Consider the following 18,353-nt stretch of genomic DNA (forward strand, 5'->3'; position numbering starts at 1 on the left):
GGTGGCTGGAGACTTCAATAGGGGAAATCTCAAAAAGGTCATGCCCAACTTCTACCAACACATCACGTGTGTCACCAGGGGGGAAAGAACTTTGGACCACTGCTACACGCCATTCAGGAACGGCTACAAGGCCGTTTCTCTCCCTCCTTTTGGGAAATCTGACCACGCTGCCATTTTCCTGCTGCCGGAGTATAAACAACGGATAGTACGGGAAGCGACAGTGACGAGGGACGTAAAGCGGTGGTCTGACCATTCAGAGGCCATGCTGCAGGATGCACTGAGCGAAGTCGACTGGAACATGTTCCAAGCAAGTTCCAGAGACGTAAATGAGTTTGCGGAAGCGGTTACGGACTTCATTGCCACAATAGCCGATACCATCATCCCCACGGTAAGGGTCAGTATCTTCCCTAACCAAAAACCCTGGGTGGACAGGTCTATTCGCGTGGCCTTGAATGCTCGCACCGCTGCTTACAACTCCTGCCTGGCATCCGGCAACATGGACCACTACAAGGGAGAGTCCTACCGACTGCGAAGGGCAGTGAAGGACGCAAAAAATAGGTACCGGGACAAGATGGAGTCACAGATGGAGCAGCTGGACACCAGGCGCCTTTGGCAGGGGCTACGGACTATAACTAGCTACAGGTCCAGCACCCCCTCAACCGGAAGTGCCGGCTCCTCCTTAGCTGATGACCTGAACTCTTTTTACGCACGGTTTGAGACGGGTAACACCACCAACTCGCCGTCTATAAACAGCACCGAAGGGGCGCTGGCTAGCGAGGCTGGAGGGGGATCCACCGCCGGGGATGTGCACACATTCTCGGTGTCCGAGCATGAGGTGAGGTGGACTCTGACGCGTGTGAACACGAGGAAAGCTGGAGGCCCAGATGGTATATCTGGGCGAGTACTAAAGTCTTGTGCTACTCAGCTTGCTCCAGTGCTCACCACAATATTCAACCTCTCCTTGGCCAAGTCCGTGGTCCCTGCATGCTTCAAAAGATCCATCATTGTACCGGTGCCAAAGAATGCCTCTCCAGCGTGTTTAAATGACTACCGACCGGTGGCCCTCACCTCGGTTGTCATGAAATGCTTTGAGAGGCTAGTCAAGAAGCACATCTGCGCCCTCCTTCCTCGCAACATGGACCCACTACAGTTCGCATACCGTCCGAACAGGTCCACGGATGATGCGGTCTCCCAGGTTCTACACACCGCTCTCTCTCATCTGGACAACCAGGGGGGCTATGTGAGGATGCTGTTCATTGACTTTAGTTCAGCATTCAACACAATAGTCCCCAGCAGACTGGTTGAGAAGCTGCTGGAACTGGGGCTTAGCACCCCTCTGTGTGCCTGGGTCCTGGACTTTCTCACTGCCAAGCCCCAAGTGGTCAGGATGGGGGAACACACATCTAGCTCCCTCACCCTGAACATAGGATCCCCCCAGGGCTGCGTCCTTAGCCCCCTACTGTACTCCCTGTACACACATGACTGTGGGGCCAGGTTCAGCTCAAACTCCATCATCAAGTTTGCTGATGACACTGTGGTGGTGGGCCGGATCTCCAACAACGATGAGAAGGCCTACCGGGAGGAGGTGGCTGATCTGGCACTCTGGTGTCAGGACAATAGCCTCCTCTTGAATGTCACTAACACGAAGGAGCTGATTGTGGACTTCAGAAGAGCTAAACATCCAAGGACGTACACGCCACTGGAGATAAATGGGTCTATTGTGGATAGGGTGAGCAGTTTCAAATACTTGGGAGTCCGCATTGCAGAGGATCTGACGTGGGCAACGCACATTGCCGCACTGGTGGGTAAGGCTAAGCAGCGCCTTTACCACCTTAGACAACTGAGGAAATTCAGAGTGTCTCTGAGTATCCTTCGTTGCTTCTACTCTGGGGCTGTAGAGAGCATCCTGTCCGGCAACATTACAGTCTGGTTTGGGAACAGCTCTGCCCAGGACAGGATGGCCCTGCAGAGAGTAGTGCATTCGGCAGAACGCACCATGGGAACTACACTCGTCCCCCTGCAGGACCTATACATCAGGAGGTGCAGATCCAGAGCAAGCAAGATCATGAGGGACCCTTACCACCCCAATAACGGACTGTTCCAGATGCTACGATCAGGCAAACGCCTCCGCTGTCACGCTGTGAAAACGGAGAGGATGAGACGGAGTTTCTTCCCACAGGCCATCAGGATTGTCAACTTTTATAACCCCAGAGACTAAATTTTTGTCGACACTAATAGTAACTTATTAACTTTATTTATATGCTGTAACTGTAATTCTTTTTGTGCACAACCCGCAGGCATTGCCACTTTCATTTCACTGCACATCGTGTATGTGGATGTGACAAATAAATTTGACTTGACTTGACTTGACTTGAATTTAGAAGGATGAGAGGACATCTTATCGAAACATATAAAATTCTTAAAGGATTGGACAGGCTAGATGCAGGAAAAATGTTCCCAATGTTGGGGGAGTCCAGAACCAGGGGTCACAGTTTAAGAATAAGGGGTCGGCCGTTTAGGACTGAGATGAGGAAAAACCTCTTCAGAGAGTTGTGAATCTGTGGAATTCTCTGCCACAGAAGGCAGTGGAGGCCGATTCACTGGATGTTTTCAAGAGAGAGTTAGATTTAACTCTTAGGGCTAATAGAATCAAAGGATATGGAGAGAAAGCAGGAACGGGATACTGATTTTAGATAATTAGCCATGATCATATTGAATGGCAATGCTGGCTCGAAGGGCCGAATGGCCTACTCCCAAGTTTCTATAAACAGCCCAGGCATATTCGTATATCCCACACTCCTTACAAATCATTACAAATGCAATGTACGCCTCCAGACATAAATCCCCTCCTTTATCTTTGAGTAGAACTATCTTTCCCTAGTTCCACCTTTTGCTTTTTATGTGCCGAAGAAACTTTGATTTTCTTTAATCCGACTTCCCCATGACATTTCATACCCCCTCTGCCCTTCCTAATTCCCTGCTTCACTTCTTTTCTGCTTTCCTTATATTCCTCAAAGGCCCTGTATGATTTCATCTGCATACATCTTGCATATACTTCCTTTTCCTTTCTGACCAAATTTACAACCTCTCTGGTTATCCAATGTTTTCTTCTTTTGTCTGCCTTGCCCATCCTGAACTCTGATCACCTATATCCTTCATTTGTCCCACCCCCGACATCAGTCTGAAGAAGGGTCTCGACCCGAAACGTCACCCATTCCTTCTCTCCCGAGATGCTGCCTGACCTGCTGAGTTACTCCAGCATTTTGTGAATAAATCGATTTGTACCAGCAACTGCAGTTATTTTCTTATACTGAACTCTGATCAGCTGGTTAGGGTTAACTAACTCCCACATCAGCCATTCCAAATTTACTCCCCCTAAGCTTCTGCCCAATCATGTTTTGATGTGCCTTACAACAATTTACTACCTTCACCCAAGATCCAGGCTTGCCTGTCCTATTTTTAAGCAGTATCTTGGACCGTCCTGTATGTCCCGTCTGAGTTCTGCTGTGGCATTCTGCCTGATTAGCAACTCTTTTACTTCCCTTTCTATCATGTCTGGAACATCGAAACCCTGGAATATTAAGCTTGTCACAAGGCTCCATAACGGCTAGAATATCACGAAGACACAAAATGCTGGAGTAACTCAGCGGGACAGGCAGCATCTCTGGAGAGAAGAAATGGGTGACGATTTGAGTCAAGACCCTTCAGACAATATCATAGTCCCAAGCACTGATGCAGGCTTGAAATTCATCTTCTTTTCCCATAATGCTCCTTGCATTTCAATAAACATACACTAACTTATCCTGTCATGGTGTTTCACAGCTTCAATCAAACCAATTCTAATCTGTCCCATGCTGTGCTGAGCCAAGCTCCTCGTATCACATTGAAAGAGGCTGGACATTTGGAACATTGAGTCTTGGCCAGCCCTCAGATCTGTTCCATTGCAAATCTTATTTTCCTCTTTCACAACCCCATGTTACGTTACGGTTCTCCCACACACTTAGAGTGGTTACTTACAGTGACCTATTAACCTTGTAACCCAAGCACTCTGGTCAGATAGAGCATGCAAACTCCACACAGCCAATTCCTCAGGTCAGGATGGTGCTCTGGTGTCTGGAGCTGTGACAGCAGCCTGACTTGGCCTTATTATGCTAATGTTATTCCTTATTAGATCCACCACATCCACTTCCTTTATTTTCCTGTCCTCTCTAAATAACAGACACTATAGAACAGCTCCACTCAGTTTTGGTCATCTTTCCACAATAGCATGATTCTGATCTTGCAGTCTACCTTGTTGCGACCATTGCGTTTCATTTATAATCTGCACCTTTTCTTTATATGTAGCACCTTGTTGTGCACTACCTGACATACTCAAGTATATGATTGAGATAGCATGTATTTTAATACCCGTGTTTATAATAGACTAAACTAGCAATGAGATGACTTGTTTATGATAGTGCCTTTCTCGAGACCATGTTTGCTGTGCCCGTCATCTTCTATGTCACGTGTCCAGTGAAAACCTAACGAGCTCACCCACAGCCCCAGCAATCTCTTTCCTTGCCTCCTGCAACAGCCTGGATAAATCGCACCCACTCCTGGGCATTAACCCATCTTTAATCGTGCCAAGGCATGTACCTTCCCCTAATCTATGGAGACCTACAGTAGACTTTCATCTTCCTTCACTGAATTCTCCAGCTTCAGACGTTCCTTTGTGAATAGTGATCTCCATGCACAGATTGCTCCTGTCTCATGTGGGTCCTTTGTGAATAGTGATCTCCATGCACAGATTGCTCCTGTCTCATGTGGGTCCTTTGTTTCCTGCTGATTCCATTGCCCTTAATATATTCTTTGAAAACTTGCAGCTTTGCCTCAATCCTGTCTGCCAGTGATTTCTCGACCCCTTTTCCTTTCTAAGTGCCTCCCTCCATGTTCTTCTCTTGATGAATCTTCCCCGTAGTCCATTGTTCCCTACACCTAACATGTGCTCCCTTTTCCTCTTCATGCCTCCACATCCAGCGTTCTGTGCGTGGCTTTTACCCTTACAGGGTTGGCCTGAACTCTATTTCTCCTTTGAATGCTTCCCATTCTGCAAATGTAGACTTGCCACGTCAAGGTCTACTCCCCTGTGAATGACATTCGCCTTCCTAGCTGCAGTAAGACTAATTACTGGCCCATGAATATCTTCAGCACTTCATTTTAATTTACATGTAAATTAATTTCGCTCCTGCATTCTCATAATCATGGGTCCTTCTCTCTATGGTATCATGTCATTTCATCAGTAAGAATAATGTTTGTGGTTTCTTTGAAGGGAACGGTGACTCAAGAAGTGAGGAATTGAGGAAAAAATATGAAGAGCTGGAATCCCAGCTAAAAGATAAAGAAGATGAAAATAATGAATTGATGAAGGATTTGGAGAAGAAGAATGCAGTAATCGTGGTGCTGGAGAACACGATGAAGGAACGAGAGAAGAAGTACCTGGATGAGTTGAAGCTGAAAAGTCACAAGCTGAGCATGTTGTCCAGTGAGCTGGAACAGAGGGCCAGCACCATTGCCTACCTCACCTCCCAACTGCATGCCACCAAGAAGAAGCTGATAGCATCGGGCAGTGTGGCCACAGAGACCTTCTCCACTGCGGGCTCTGCCTCCAGCAATTATAAACCATCACCACCCAAAGACAAGATGCCAGAAACCCCACGGCGTCGAATGAAGAAGAGTCTTTCCTCTCCTTTGAACAGCGAGTTTGCAGAGGTCTACAGACTTGGGACTGATGGACGAAAGCTAGTTCTGCGATCCGAGCCACTGGATGCCATGCCAGACCCAACACCCTTCCTCCAGGGGCGGGGAGAGTGCGACGTGCACTTGATGAAGGAAAAGCCTTTACCCATTCCACCCATTGCTTCAGAGCGAGGCTGTGTGGAGCAGCGGAGCCCAGGTAGAGACAAGCCGCACAAGCCTCACCACATGGGTGTATCGCACCGAATGGCCGGCACACAGGCCGAGGCTGCAGTGGAAATGCTGGCGGTGGACCAGGTCAAGGTGGTCAGGAAGCACTCAGGCACAGACAGAACTGTGTAAGCTGCTTTACTTGGCTTAGTTGCTTTTATAGCTGTGCACAAAATATAGACAAAACTTCACGCAGCAATTTTTTTAAATTTTGTTTTTAATGAGAGGAAATACAAATGCCAAACTGACAGTTTATGGGGAAAAAAAACCCATCATGTCTCCTGAATTTCTTTTTGTGTTGTCCAATTTTCGTAGTTAATTGTTTGCCCAATGTTAAATCTGCTGCTTGCTACTACCAGTAATCTAATTGCACTAGTGGTTTGAGAAACACAGCCACACTTGCTGTTGCACGAAGCAGCTGTAATCATTGAACGAGAAGGTACCTTGGTATAAACACTATCGCACACCATTTGCAGCTATAAACAAAACTGTTATTCTTTACAATAATATTAATGGTGGAAGGCCCTGGTTAGATGAATGTCTGACATTGAGTGTTGTTCATCTCTTGACTAAGCCCAGCTGGCAGCATGTGATACATCCATCGCCTGTCTATGTAACATGTCATGTACACTGGAACACATCTGCAGAGTTCAGGTCATTGCATTTATACAAAGTTTGATTTTGTAATCCAATTAAATGATTATTGATGATCTGATTATTTGGTTTCTGAAAGTCATTCCTTGAGAGCAAGCATTGGTCAGGGAGGGCGGAGTGGACAGGGTGGGGTGGGGTTGGGGGAAGTGTGCTGTGCTGGTCTGGTCTGGTCAGGACCATGTGGATAGGGTGGGGTTGGGGGAAGTGTGCTGTGCTGGTCTGGTCTGGTCCATGCACCGACTCTTTACATCAATGTTACGATCTAACACAACGATGTTGAATTAACTTAATTGTGAAAGGACTGAATACAAACCCTTTAGATAGCGCTAACTTTGAAAAATCCTTAACCTGAAGTGTTTCCACCTCCACAGATGCTGCCTGACCTGCTGCGATTTCCAACATTTTGTTTTATTTCAGATTCCAGCATCTATAACAATCTGAGCTGTCAGATTTCATTCAGCCCTTCAGTCTGATCTCCGTCCAACAGCTGAGATATGATCAAGGTTGCTGAACAGCCAGCTCGGTGGATAATTCTTGGCAGCAAACCAGGAAGGGTGAAGCTATTGTTTTTTCCAATTAAGTGAAAATAATTTATAAAATTACTCTAAGGAAGCATTGGTAGGCACACATTTGGTTAAGGTAGCAGAATACAAAACTTTATTTCGTTGCTCCACTTTTAGCCCTGAGAGTACTTAAGATTTGTAAATCCAAATTCTCAGAACAACGTTCTTGCTCAATTACAGGAAATAAAGAAATTTTTGCATTAAAAAAAACAGGGTAGGTTTTTGCCAGGAAGGAATCGGCAAGGACGACAGAGCATTGGTTCTGTTCTACCTTGTCACACGCTGACATCAGCTGCTTCCTAATTCCTCAATGCTTACCTTCATTTGTTGATCAGGTTATTACTACTAGATTATTGCTGTGAATTACTTTACTAAATAATTTGATTTGAACACCAAATGCCTCTCCCACTGTGAGAAATACAGGAGCGTGGATCCTGGTGGTGTTGGAGATGCCGGTGAATCAGTCTGCGTTCAGGGTGAGGCCAGCACCCTGCAGCACCCAGTGTGAATCAGTCTGCGTTCAGGGTGAGGCAGACACCCTGTAGCACCCAGTGTGACATGTGTCTGGTGGTGAAGAGATCAGCTTCGAACACCAGCCCAACACCCATGGCATTCCGCCGCAGGGACGTGGTGTACACTGGAGTCCGTAGCGTATTCTGCAAGAAGTACAAAGTGTTAAAAACCACCTGACAAAGGAGCTTTTCATTTCAGTAACACAAAGTTGGAAAACAATGTCAAGCAACAATGAGATCATGATCATGAATCAGAGGATTGGGTGGTCAAAGCTGGAGGGCAGGTCCTTGTGGCTGTGAGGAGACACAGCACCAAAGGCAGACAGGGGACATTGTGATTCGTGCAGCATTGGTCCCACGACTGGGGTAGGCTGGACCTGTGGGGGTAGCAAGGAAGAATTCAGCAGCTCTGTCACTGAGGATTTGCTGGAGTAAGTTGTTGGCAAGAGTTTTAACTAGTTTTGCAGGATGATCAAAATGAGAATGTGGAAGGTAGCACAGGGCTGATAAAGACCCTGATGGTATGGTCCTGAATGCGAAGTGTTTCGTGGTGTATCTGGACTTTCAAAAAGCCTTTGGCAGGGTCCCACACAAGAGATTAGTGTGCAAAATTAGAGACATGGTATAGATGTGGATAGAGAACTGGTTGGCAGACAGGAAGCAAAGAGTAGGAATTAAAGGGTCCTTTTCAGAATGGCAGGCAGTGACTAGTGGGGTGCCGCAATGCTTGGTGCTGGAACCCCAGTTATTTACAATATATATTAGCGATTTAGACGAGGGAATTAAATGTGACATCTCCAAGTTTGCGGATGACACAAAGTTGGGTGGCAGTGTGAGCTGTGAAGAGGATGCTATGAGGCTGCAGGGTGACTTGAATAGGTTGGGTGAGTGGGCAGATGCATGGCAGATGCAGTATAATGTGGATGAATGTGAGGTTATCCACTTTGGTGGCAAGAACTGGAAGGCAGATTATTATCTGAATGGTGTCAGATTAGGAAAAGTGGAGGTGCAACAAGACCTTGGTGTGCTTGTACATCAGTCACTGAAAGTAAGCATGCAGGTACAGCAGGCAGTGAAGAAAGCTAATGGCATGTTGGCCTTAATTGTGAGAGGATTTGAGATTAGGAGCAAGGAGGTCCTACTGCAGTTGTACAGGGCCCTGGTGAGATCGCAGTATTGTGTGCAATTTTGGTCTCCTAATATGAGGAAGGACATTATTGCTATTGAGGGAGTGCAGCGTAGGTTCACCAGGTTGATTCCCAGGATGGCGGGACTGACAAATGATGAAAGTGCTGTTTGACGGGCTCGGAGGTGGGGTGGACCTAATGCTCAAGGCCTGATGGGAAGCAGAGAGGAAACCAGGGTGCAGAATATTTGGCACTTCTCCAGTGACTCACCAACATCTACAGATGCACTGTGGAAAGTGCTATCAGGATGCATCAGTATGCCAACTGCTCTGCCCCAGACCACGAGCAAGGACATTGCAGAGTCCACAGATAGTGTGTGAGGGGAAAGGTGGAGGTGCAGATGGCAGTGGGAAGGTTGGGAAAGTGGGCCAACCTGTTGGATGAAGTTCAGCAGGAAAAGTGGAGTTCTCCAAAAACTTCACACCTCAGAAATCATTCGCTGCACTTTGGAAATGAGTGGACTGTGTGTGGTCTATGTTCCCTTTTGTCCACTCTGCTCAGACTGACCTGGAGCTTCAGGCGATGGCCTTCAATGGGGATGACCTTGAGAACAGGCAGTTCGACGACCAGCTCCTTCGGTTGGCTCCGGATTAGACAACCCTCCTCAATATCCCAGGCTGCCCCTTCCAGGTACAATCCACAAATGAAACAACCTGCAAAACACCAAAAGCTTAGCCACGATATACACAGAGTGCTGGAGTAACTCAGTGGGTCAGATAACATCCCCGGAGAAATGGATAGGTGACATTTCTGGTTGGAACCCTTCTAAAGGCCACCAAACATTAATAGACAATAGGTGCCGGAGGAGGCCATTCGGCCCTTCAAGCCAGCACCGCCATTCAATGTGATCATGGCTGATCATTCTCAATCAGTACCCCGTTCCTGCCTTCTCCCCATACCCCCTGAGTCCGCTATCCTTAAGAGCTCTATCTAGCTCTCTCTTGAATGCATTCAGAGAATTGGCCTCCACTGCTTTCTGAGGCAGAGAATTCCACAGATTTACAACTCTCTGACTGAAAAAGATTTTCCTCATCTCCGTTCTAAATGGCCTACCCCTTATTCTTAAACTGTGGCCCCTTGTTCTGGACTCCCCCAACATTGGGAACATGTTTCCTGCCTCTAACGTGTCCAACCCCTTAATAATCTTATACGTTTCGATAAGATCGCCTCTCATCCTTCTAAATTCCAGTGTATACAAGCCTAATCGCTCCAGTCTTTCAACGTATGACAGTCTCGCCATTCCGGGAATTAACCTAGTAAACCTACGCTGCACGCCCTCAATAGCAAGAATATTCTTCCTCAAATTTGGAGACCAAAACTGCACACAGTACTCCAGGTGCGGTCTCACTAGGGCCCTGTACAACTGCAGAAGGACCTCTTTGCTCCTTTACTCAACTCCTCTTGTTATGAAGGCCAACATTCCATTGGCTTTCTTCACTGCCTGCTGTACCTGCATGCTTCCTTTCAGTGACTGATGCACTAGGACACCCAGATCTCGTTGTACGTCCCCTTTTCCTAACTTGACACCATTCAGATAATACTCTGCCTTCCTATTCTTACCACCAAAGTGGATAACCTCACACTTATCCACATTAAACTGCATCTGCCATGCATCCGCCCACTCACACAACCTGTCCAAGTCACCCTGCAACCTCATAGCATCTTCCTCACAGTTCACACTGCCACCCAGCTTTGTATCATCTGCAAATTTACTAATGGCACTTTTAATCCCTTCATCCAAGTCATTAATGTATATTGTAAATAGCTGCGGTCCCAGCACCGAGCCTTGCGGTACCCCACTGGTCACTGCCTGCCATTCTGAAAGGGACCCATTTATCCCCACTCTTTGCTTTCTGTCTGTCAACCAATTTTCTATCCATGTCAGTACCCTACCTCCAATACCATGTGCTCTAATTTTGCCCACTAATCTCCTATGTGGAACCTTGTCGAAGGCTTTCTGAAAGTCAAGGTACACCACATCCACCGGCTCTCCCCTGTCAATTTCCCTAGTTACATCCTCAAGGAATTCCAGATTAGTCAAGCATGATTTCCCCTTCGTAAATCCATGCTGACTCGGAACGATCCTGTTACTACTATCCAAATGCTCCGCAATTTCGTCTTTTATAATTGAGTCCAGCATCTTCCCCACCACTGATGTAAGACTAACTGTTCTATAATTTCCCGTTTTCTCTCTCCCTCCTTTCTTAAAAAGTGGGACATTAGCTACCCTCCAATCCACAGGAACTGATCCTGAATCTATAGAACATTGGAAAATGATCACCAATGCGTCCACAATCTAGAGCCACCTCCTTAAGTACTCTGGGATGTAGACCATCAGGCCCTGGGGATTTATCAACCTTCAGTCCCATCAGTCTACCCAACACCATTTCCTGCCTAATGTGGGTTTCATTCAGTTCCTCCATCACCCTAGGATCTCTTGCCACTAGAACATCTGGGAGATTGCTTGTATCTTCCTTAGTGAAGACAGATCCAAAGTACCAGTTCAACTCGTCTGCCATTTCCTTGTTCCCCATAATAAATCCCCCCGCTTCTGTCTTCAAGTACAGAATGCTCCAGTACGTTCACAGAAGGGCCAGGGTCCTTGGCCCATGTCACTGGGAGACTTGGCACACCAGACCAATGTGCCGAGGAACAAAGGCCTTGGTGACGTCGGGCACATGAAGGACCTCACCGTTCCCTGGACGCTCCATGACATCGTCTGCACCCGGATACTTGGTGACTTGTGTGTAGAGTGTGGAGCGATCCAGCGGCCAACTGTTCTTGCGACACGTTGCCTGAACTAGAGCTGTGAGATATGATTCAGGGATGTGTAACCCAGACAACCACATGACATTGGGTTCACCTTCCTCAATCTGCAAACAAAAGGCAAGAGAAAATGAGTGAGAGCAGCAGACTTAGACTAATCAGCTGGGGATGGCTGGCATACTGCCCTCCCTGGCTGCCTGGACAGGGCCAGCCCACTACTCCACCATCTAACGTGGACAGGACAGTTGAAGGGAGACATGGGCCAAGTGCAAGGATTAGCATAGTTGGGCATCTTGGTCAGCGTAGATCAGTTGGGCTGCAGGGCCTGTTTCCATGTTCAATCTGCATCCCTGCACAGTGGCTTCTATCTACACAACGCACAGCATCTACCTCGGGGAGATACTAGAGGCAGGCGAGCACAGCCACTGGCAGGCTCCCTCCAAATCACACACCACCTTCCTCCACTTCAGTGCTCCGTGTCTTTAGCTGCTTCGGCTCCAAGTCCTAGAATTCCTTCCCAAAACATTTCTTCCTTCTGTATCTATCCGCCTCCAGCCAAACCTGGTCATTTATTCTTGCATCTTGTTTGGTGTGCACTTTAGTTTTGTGGCTTGGAAATGATCAGTTAGCACAGGTCCTTCACATCATTGTAAGTACTGTGGTCCACCTGTTCAGAGTCAGCTGCAGCTCATGCCCACAGCTGTGACTCTGGACCTTTGGCCATACAAGTTTTCAGAGGGAACAGGGGTCCGTGCTGGGCCACCGTTGTGCTGATTTATTCACAATTATTTGCATTATTGAGGTGTACAAGATCATGACAACCTCACAAATATTGTTAGTAAATTTGCAGGTGACACCAAAATTGGTGGTATCATGGACAGTGAGGAAAGATATCCAAGTTTACAACAGGACCTAGATCAGTTGAGAAGGTGGGCCAAGGAATGGCACATGGAATTTAACTCTGACAAGTATTGTGCTCTGACTAGCTCTGCCCTGCGCTGCTGTAGCAGTACCTGCAGTCTGTCTGTCTTTGTGTTTTTATGTTGTTTTTTTGTCTTGATTGTACTGTAAATGTGATGTAGTATTTTGGGGTGTGTACTATGGGGGGAACTGTAAATGTAATATTGTCTCTTCCGAACGGAGATGCGACCCTTTGTTCTGGGCCGTGTCTCCGTTCCCGCTGCGGCCTACCATGGGCCATGCACCTGGAGCTGGCGGCCTCCACCTGGGACTCGCCTATGGAGGCTCCGGCCACGTGGACGTCGGAAACTCGCAGGCCCTGCCCTGGGTGGGGGCCGACATCGGGAGCTCCGGCAGCGGCAGCGTCTTCGCCCGCCCCGAATCGCGGGGCTTGGATCGGCCCGCCGCAGACTTTTCACCGTCTGACGCAGCCTGAAATAGGCTGCGGAATTTTCTCTGCCCGGCGGGGGCTTCAATATCGGGAGCCACGACCGCCCCGACGTGCAGTGGCAGCGTCTTCGCCCGCCCCGGATCGCGGGGCTTGGGTCGGCCCGCTGCAGACCTTTCACCATCCGGCGCGGCCTGAAACGTGGCAACTTCAACAGCCTGACCGCGGGAGAAGGCGGCAGGGGAAGAGAAAAGACATTCTGGCCTTCCATCACAGTGAGGAAGTGACTGGAGGAGACTCACTATGATGGATGTTTCTTTTTGTTTGATTGTGTGTGTTATTGCTTATTTTTATTCCTCTTGTTGTTGGACTGTGGGTAATCTTTCATGTCACTGCACATTTATGTGACAAATAAACTTGACTTGACTTAACTATTGCACTTTGGTAAGTCAAACCTGAGCAGAACCTACTGAGTAGATAGATGGCAGAGTGTCGAGAGACTGTTGCAGAACAGAAGATCTAGGAGCACAGGTGCATCATTCCCTGAAAGTGGTGAGTCAGATGCACAACTTGGTGAAAAAGGCATTTGGCTTCATTGGGAAGGTAGGACATCATGATGCAACTGTACAGGTCGTTGGCAACACCACAATTGGAGCACTGTGTACAGTTCTGGTCGGCCAGCTGTAGGAAGGTGTCGCTAATCCATGTGCTCCACAGATGCTGCCTGACTGTTGAGTTACTCTTGTACGTGTTCTATATAGGAAGGATGTTATTAAGTTGGAAAGGGTGTGGAAGAGATTCACCAGGATTTTACTAGGACTTACGGGCCTGTTATAGGGAGAGGTTGGATAGACTGGGAGTTCTTTCTGTGGAGTGTAGAAGGCTTCACACTCTGTATCCAGAACGAGCTGCCAGAGGAAGCTTCAGAGGCAAATATAATGCTAGCATTTGGTAGTACGGGAGGCAAATTCAATGCTAGCATTTATATCAAGAGGACTGGAAGACAAAAACAGAGATGTAATGCTGAGGCTCTAGAAGGCACTGACCAGGGTGCATTTAAAGTACTGTGAGCAAATTTGGGCCCCATATCTGAGGAAGGGTGTGCTGGATCTGGAGAGGGTCCACAGGAGGTTAACAGGAATGAGTGGGATAGCATATGATGAGCGTTTAACAGCACTGGGCCTGTACTCGCTGGAGTTTACAAGGTTGAGGGGGGACCTCATTGAAACTTACAGAATAATGAAAGACAGAGTGGATGTGGGGAGGATGTTTACACTGGTGGGAGAGTCTAGGACCAGAGGACATAGCCAGGTGAGGAGGAACGTCTTTAGTCCAAGTGTCGTTAATCTGTAGACCTCAATGCCACGGAGGACTGTGGAGGCCGTCAGTGGGTAGATAAATTCTTCATTAGAACGGGTGTCCAGGGTTATGGGGAGAAGGCAGGAAAATGGGATTAGGAGGCAGAGATCAGCCATGATTGAATGGTGGAGTGGACTCGATGAGCCAAATGGCCTAATTCTATTTCTATAACTTGCGAACAATTGTACAAATATATGGATAGGAAGTGTGAGAGGGATATGGGAGGAGCCCAGAATAGTAACTTGGTCAGCATGGACAAGGTGCGCCGAAGGGCCTGTTTCTGTATGGTGTTGTGCTGCTCAAATACAAGGCAGCCCATCTGTCAGCCCAGGGTGTGAAGTGTAAGCCCACTCTGCACGGGGACTGAGGTAGGGGAGGACTCTAACCCTCTTTTGTTTTAAACAAGGATCCCAAGCCTGTTCCTGGGCCTTTTGTTGGGATTGGACTTGGGGATTAAAGTCAGTGGCCGAGTACTGGCATTCTAAATGGGCCTCAGTCGAACCGAAATGATGACAATCCATTCCCTCCACAGATGCTGCCTGACCCACTGAGTCCCTCCAGCATGTTGTGAAACGTCGCCTGCCTACACCCCTCCGCAGATGCTGCCCGACCCACTGAGTTCCTCCAGCATGTTGTGTTTGCGCTGTGGTTCAGTGCGAAGGTTGGAGTGGCGTGGTTTAACACTGACCCATGAAGCGTACTGTTCAAACCTCCTCTTGAAATGGATCATCCAGTTGCCCAGTGACTTGAGGGTGTCGGGAGCCAGTCTCCTCCAGATGCCAGGGAGGTGGCCATTGAAGAGAGCTCGTGCCACCTCATCCAGCTCACTGCTCATGCCCACCTCACCAGCCAGGGCCTGCAACACACAGCGGTCACGGCATTAGCAGCAGGGAGAGCTCCTGCCATCCCCTCACCTGTCCCAGTTGGGCACTCACTCAGCACGTTGCTGCAGGAAGGGCCAGGGCACCCCTGGGTGCATCAGGCCAGGGTCACGGCGAGAGGCTGGGCACCTCCGACCCTGTGCCCTGACCCCGTTCCTGTGACTCCGGTCCATGTGGCCTGGTGACCATCGTCCCCGTGACGCAATGTCCCGTGACCCCTGACCCGTCCCCCCATGACCCCGTCCCCGTGATCGCATGTCCCGTGACCCCATGTCCCATGACCCCCCGTCCCCGTGACCCCATGCCCGTGACCCCCTTCCCCCCCATGACCCCGTCCCCCCCATGACCCCCGACCCCATCCCCGTGACCCCCGTCCCCACCCATGACCCCGTCCCCCCCATGACCCCGTGACCCCCGTCCCATCCCCCCATGACCCCCCCCCCCCGTGACCCCGGGCAGCAGGCCTACCCTCTGCAGCTCCATGAGGGAGCGAAGCATCCTGTCGATGAGCAGGTTGAAGCGTTCCAGCTCCTGCAGCAACACCACCGTGGTCGGCGTGATTTGCAACGCAAATTTCTTGTAGATAGTATCCAGGTCAAAGATAGTTGGGAGCTTGGTCTGGATGTCCAAGGCCACATGCTCGATGTATTCATCACGGCCCATGCCACTGCTGGACTCTCCTGCACAAGGACAGCCACACCATGACCCCTTGACCCTGTGTCTGAACCCCACCGTGACCCCTTGACCAGTGTCTGAACCCCACCGTGACCCCTTGGCCAGCGCCCGAACCCCACCATGACCCATTGACCAGCACCTGAACCCCACCGTGACCCCTTGACCAGTATCCGAACCCCAGGGGCAGCTTCGTTCCTTCTCGTCTGGTCTGACCAGGTGGAGGAGGGTGGAGGGGATACCTGGCCAACACTCTGGTCAGTGTCTGTGGCCCTTTGGCCCCAACCTCCCACCCTGTGCTAGAGCTGAGGAAATGGGTGACCGGGTCTCGGGGTGGTCCTGGGGATAGGGGGGCGAGGGGGGGACAGATCATGGGTGGGGAGGGGGGGGTGGGGAATGGGCTCGGGGTGCCATGGACGGGGGAAGGGGTACTGGGATGAAGTGAGTGGGAGTTCACCAGGACCAGAGTGGTGTGATTAGATAATGTGCTTCAAGCATCTGGAGAGTCAACTGTGTTGGGGCAGGTGTGTGTGTGGTCAGGTATGTGTGTGGGGCAGGTGTGTGTGGGGCAGGTGTGTGTGTGTGTGTGTGTGTGTGTGTGTGTGTGTGTGTGTGTGTGTGTGTGTGTGTGTGTGTGTGTGTGTGGCAGGTGTGTGTGTGGCAGGTGTGTGTGGGCAGGTGTGTGAACGTTGGTGCAGGTGTGTGTGTATGGTGGCGCAGGTGTGTGTGTGTGGCAGGTGTGTGTGTGTGTGGCAGGTGTGTGTGTGTGGGAAGGTATGTGTGGGGCAGGTGTGTGAGCATTGGTGCAGGTGTCTGTGGGGCAGGTGTGTGAGCGTTGGTGCAGGTGTGTGTGTAGGGCAGGTGTGTGTGGAGCAGGTGTGTGAGCGTTGGTGCAGGTGTGTGTGGGGCAGGTGTGTGTGTGGGGCAGGTGTGTGTGTGGGGCAGGTGTGTGTGTGGGGCAGGTGTGTGCGTAGAGCAGGTGTGTGTGTAGGGCAGGTGTGTGGGTGTGGGGCAGGTGTGAGTGGGTGGGCGTTGCTGCTGGCACAGGTTGGGCTGCTGACTGAGGTGGTTACCTGTCTGAGGCTGTAGATCGATCAGGTGTTCCCACATGCTGCGTGCAGCCTGGGTGTAGTAGCCAATCTCAGCATTTGGGTGAAGTCCAAATACCTCCGGAGTGTTTGCAAGTGGAAGAGATTCAATTTCACCTGAAAATCAGAACATTCCAATGGATTTGTTCACAAGGTTCCTCCACCACCTGGTTTAACACAACAGCAGAAGGCAGGTTCTTTCCTTCCTGTAGTCACGGCTCCATCATCAGTTTAGAATCTGTGGTCAGCCCATCAGCAGTGTGCCATGAGTCTGTACTCAGTGCCCTCCCACAGAGACTGTGGCCGCAGTGGCCAGCGCTGACTCCTCTCTCCCAGTCTCTGGACGCTGCCTGCAGTGCCCCCTCAATATGGCCATGGCTAGTCCACTCAACCTGTACCTCAACGATGTCACCGTCCATCTTGCAGACCGCACAACAGTGGGGACAAGGTGAACCCACCCACTGCACGAGGGCACTGGGGAAGGGGGGAGTGGGGGGAAGGGGGGAGTGGGGGGGAGGGGGAATGGGGGGAGGGGGGAATGGGGGGGGGGGAGGGGGAATGGGGGGAGGGGGAATGGGGGGAGGGGGAATGGGGGGAGGGGGAATGGGGGAGTGGGACAGGGGGAGTGGGACGGGGAGTGGGGGAGTGGGACAGGGGGAGCGGGGCAGGGGGAGTGGGACAGGGGGAGCGGGGCAGGGGGAGTGGGACAGGGGGAGCGGGGCAGGGGGAGTGGGACAGGGGGAGCGGGGCAGGGGGAGTGGGACAGGGGGAGCGGGGGAGTGGGACAGGGGGAGCGGGGGAGTGGGACAGAGGGAGTGGGGCAGAGGGAGTGGGGCAGAGGGAGTGGGGCAGGGGGAGTGGGACAGGGGGAGTGGGACAGGGGGAGCGGGGGAGTGGGAGCGGGGGAGGGGGAGTGGGACAGGGGGAGTGGGGCAGGGGGAGTGGGGCAGGGGGAGTGGGACAGGGGGAGTGGGGCAGGGGGAGTGGGGCAGGGGGAGTGGGACAGGGGGAGTGGGGCAGGGGGAGTGGGGCAGGGGGAGTGGGACAGGGGGAGTGGGGCAGGGGGAGTGGGGCAGGGGGAGTGGGGCAGGGGGAGTGGGGCAGGGGGAGTGGGGCAGGGGGAGTGGGGCAGGGGGAGCGGGGGAGTGGGGCAGGGGGAGCGGGGCAGGGGGAGTGGGACAGGGGGAGTGGGACAGGGGGAGTGGGGCAGAGGGAGTGGGACAGGGGGAGTGGGACAGGGGGAGTGGGGCAGGGGGAGTGGGGCAGAGGGAGTGGGACAGGGGGAGTGGGACAGGGGGAGTGGGGGAGTGGGACAGGGGGAGCGGGGGAGTGGGAGCGGGGGAGTGGGACAGGGGGAGTGGGGGAGTGGGGCAGGGGGAG

At 50.9% G+C, this 18,353-nt stretch overlaps 2 protein-coding genes across 2 annotated transcripts in view; one reads left to right on the top strand and one right to left on the bottom strand.

Moving 5' to 3' along the window:
* ccdc92 (coiled-coil domain containing 92) overlaps positions 1-6,659 on the top strand; it is a 33,214-nt gene extending 26,555 nt beyond the window's left edge. The window contains exon 4 of the mRNA XM_078421086.1: positions 5,309-6,659. Within this exon, the coding sequence (XP_078277212.1) occupies positions 5,309-6,075 (767 nt within the window). The 3' untranslated portion in view covers positions 6,076-6,659. The remainder of the gene's footprint in view (positions 1-5,308) is intronic.
* dnah10 (dynein axonemal heavy chain 10) overlaps positions 6,162-18,353 on the bottom strand; it is a 176,636-nt gene continuing 164,444 nt past the window's right edge. Inside the window, 6 exon segments of the mRNA XM_078421084.1 lie at positions 6,162-7,816; positions 9,367-9,512; positions 11,552-11,732; positions 15,021-15,188; positions 15,682-15,893; positions 16,959-17,090. Of these exon segments, the coding sequence (XP_078277210.1) occupies positions 7,670-7,816; positions 9,367-9,512; positions 11,552-11,732; positions 15,021-15,188; positions 15,682-15,893; positions 16,959-17,090 (986 nt within the window). The 3' untranslated portion in view covers positions 6,162-7,669.

Source organism: Rhinoraja longicauda, chromosome 25, assembly GCF_053455715.1.
Source record: "Rhinoraja longicauda isolate Sanriku21f chromosome 25, sRhiLon1.1, whole genome shotgun sequence".
In the NCBI taxonomy this organism is placed as follows: Eukaryota; Metazoa; Chordata; class Chondrichthyes; order Rajiformes; family Arhynchobatidae; genus Rhinoraja; species Rhinoraja longicauda.